This window comes from Fulmarus glacialis, unplaced genomic scaffold (assembly GCF_000690835.1).
Source record: "Fulmarus glacialis isolate BGI_N327 unplaced genomic scaffold, ASM69083v1 scaffold38648, whole genome shotgun sequence".
NCBI classification, from domain to species: domain Eukaryota; kingdom Metazoa; phylum Chordata; class Aves; order Procellariiformes; family Procellariidae; genus Fulmarus; species Fulmarus glacialis.
Genome location: NW_009226991.1, coordinates 7,915 through 11,033, shown reverse-complemented (window position 1 = coordinate 11,033; position 3,119 = coordinate 7,915). Strand labels below are relative to the sequence as shown.

At 35.1% G+C, this 3,119-nt stretch overlaps 1 protein-coding gene across 1 annotated transcript in view; it reads right to left on the bottom strand.

The window, feature by feature from the left end:
- Positions 1 to 602: 602 nt before the first annotated feature.
- Positions 603 to 3,119, bottom strand: part of NAA30 (N(alpha)-acetyltransferase 30, NatC catalytic subunit) — a gene marked incomplete at both ends in the record, with an annotated part of 10,427 nt that continues 7,910 nt past the window's right edge. Inside the window, 2 exons of the mRNA XM_009582997.1 lie at positions 603 to 658; positions 2,692 to 2,815. Coding sequence (XP_009581292.1) covers positions 603 to 658; positions 2,692 to 2,815 — 180 coding nt within the window. The remainder of the gene's footprint in view (positions 659 to 2,691; positions 2,816 to 3,119) is intronic.

The window sequence follows — 3,119 nt, the reverse complement described above, 5'->3', positions numbered from 1 at the left end:
TATATATATATACACACACACAAAAAAGTAGGGACTGTAATCTGGAAAAAGGGAAGACTGATAACAGAGAAAGTTTGACAGTGATTCAGTCACTTTCCTTCCTTTTCATTGACACGCTAAATCATGAGAGTTCTGTTAGTGCTACGTAATGTAGCCATGCATTATCAGAACAGCCTGATGACTTGTTGCGATAGAACCATATTCTGCAATACCACAGCATGTACTGTTCCAGTATCTCCGTGTATTCTGAAAGTATGGAAGTATTACACACAACATGCAAATCACACTGGTCAGCAGCACCTTAAACTAGTCTTTGGAGGAAAACGTGCCTGTGACCGAAGGCTGAGGCAGCTTTGCAAAGTAAAACAAAACCTGAAACACTCAATTTGAGCCCTTATGACAAATTTAGAAAAATTCTTCTCCTATTTGTGCCATATGTTTTTCTGAGGTTATTTTTCCTTTTATTATAAAAGGAATAGCTTCTTACCAACCCACTGCCCACCTAAAAGAAGTCCTGTAGAAGAAAAACCTGTGAAATGAATTCACATATAGGAGAATGCAAACCATTTACATTATGAAAGTTTTTGATTATAAAGTCTTACCTCATCACAATCTCCTTCAACCATAGCATAAATAGCTTTCTTAACCAAGTTTGTACCTGAAATATAGATTTCAGTAAGTGTCAGAGTTGCAATGCAAAAGACACTAGTTTATATATGACTAACGTGTGCTACCTACATGACATGACACCTGGGGAAAGCAGGGAGGAAAGAAAGAAAGGAACAAGAAGTTGCAGTCAAGTTGCAGTCTCAAGTTTGAACATTAAAATAATCCTTAAATTATCCAGAGACTCCTCAGCTTGAGCGCAAGACTCTTCTAACACAAGGATATCAGAAACAGGCTTCTATGTTTAACACAGTGTTATATATAGCCTTCCAAGATGTGATTCATTCCTTTTTGTTGCATTTAAAGTCAAAATCTGCTGGCATGTACTTGAAGGACATTCATCTTCCAAGGGAATTTCCTCTTACTAAAACAAATACTATTAGTAACAGAACTTATGAAACCACTTTTCTTGTGGCTCACTCCCATTTGGATTTGCTAGTATCTAATAATACGGTTGAAGCCCATCCCTTCCCCTCAGTCAAGCATTAATTTAATTCTTTATCATTATTTTTCATCTATTTCACAACAGTTCTACAAATGTAATATCCCTACCTGTCTGTAGAATTGGGGTGAAATTGAAAGTTGATTTCAAAGTTATTAGTGGAAAAAACTGCTGTTCAATGAAATTGCATAAATCTCACTTCCATAAGAAGGCTAAGGAAAAGGAAAAAAAACCCCAAGGAATCTAGAGAATGTTTTAAAGTATTCTCAAAACTTTAATCAATTAAGATTTTCATTGAACTGTACTACATTTAAAACAAATCTTCAGATTAACAGCATACTTTGAGAAACAGCAAGGTGGCAAGTGTAGGAAAATGTCAACATACATAATGCTAAAGTAAGCAAGGCTTTAAATATAAATTCTATTTATATAATTCTAAAATAACGAACTGACTAAAGCGAGGGAAAAATCTTGCAGAGATCTTCATCATAACATCATTAGTTCTTATTTACTTATGAATCCAAGCACCTGCAATTAAATTATGGCAGGCTCCTTCATGACTCAGCTAAAAGGAAAGGAGAGACAGTGATTTCTCAGTATCCTCTTCCCTCTGCCCCACTACAGAAACCAACAATGGCTTCAGAATTGCACTGAAGAAAAAAAAAATCCACACATGCTTGAATAGTCATGATAATATGTAGTGCTTCAAGTTTTTTGGAGTGTTTTGTTTTTTTTTTTTTAAGAGGAGAACAAACACAATTGTACCATTCTGCAATGTATCACCATATTTTTGCATTGCAAGTAATTTTCTGTTTTTAGTCACAAAGTATGAGCTGTTCAGTGTGAATGAGTGGTGAAGCACATTTCTAGTCTTTAAAGCCGATGTCTACATTTTAAGTTAAAAATGTTACAAAATGTAATTTCACAATAACCAACACAAAAAAATTAAGTTCCATAAGAACAGATCTTTAATTAAGCCAACTAAGATAACTGGTGTTAGAATGAAAATCCCTTTATCAGGGCAAAACTGATAAATGAGGGAGGGCAAACTCCCCGCCAAGAGTCATTCCTTTTACCATGTAACTTCCCAACAAAACAGATCTCTGTTTTAGTCATTCAAGTAGCATACACAACTCTTTTTCTTCTCTTATTAATACAATAATGAGCTACATACATTCTCCCCAACAGGCAATATATGCATAACTGATAGGAGAAAGCCAGGGGATAAGTTCACTGAAAAAAGATAGACTGAACATAACATAGAAATAGTGATGAGGACACATATAAAAACACAAAGCAATTCCCACTGTTGTTATTTGACAGTGGTAATAGGCAGAGGTAAGGGGCTGCTGACTGCCTTTCTTTTTAGCTTTATCGTATCCCAGATGTAAATCTCATAGGGCGTTTTAGCTTATTTTAACAAAATAAAAAAAGCCACTGGGGAGCTTGTGTGGATGAGTAAGGCGGGGATGACAGACAAACCATCACATCTAGAAGTTCAGTTCTGCTTAAATCTTTATGACAGCTACAGTTATGCCAACTACAGGATTTAAGTAAGAAATAACAAAAAAGGCTATTCTTACCAATTCCTTTTCTTCTGTATTTGGAATCCACTGCTAACATGGCTATATAACCTCTGCGGAACATCTTTTTGTGCATATCCAGCTTGCAGACGATGGCACCTACACACTCCTCACCTACCATGGCCTTAAAGACAAACATACATGTATGCATTCTCAGTTTGTGATCTACAGCGCTACCAAAAGTAGTAAACCAGTTCATTTTAAGTGAAACAGCCACACAAAATTTGTTTCTGTAAATATATATTAAAAAAAACTAAATAAATTTTAAAAACGTCTCTAAATGTATAAATAAGATTAAAAACCTCTTATTTCTTTATTACATTCAAATAAAGTTACAGTGAATTAATAACCAATGAATTGTCCTGGAGAGAACCACAGTATTATTCCATGAAGTCTACAGGCAAGAACACGTGTGATAGAAAGGGGGG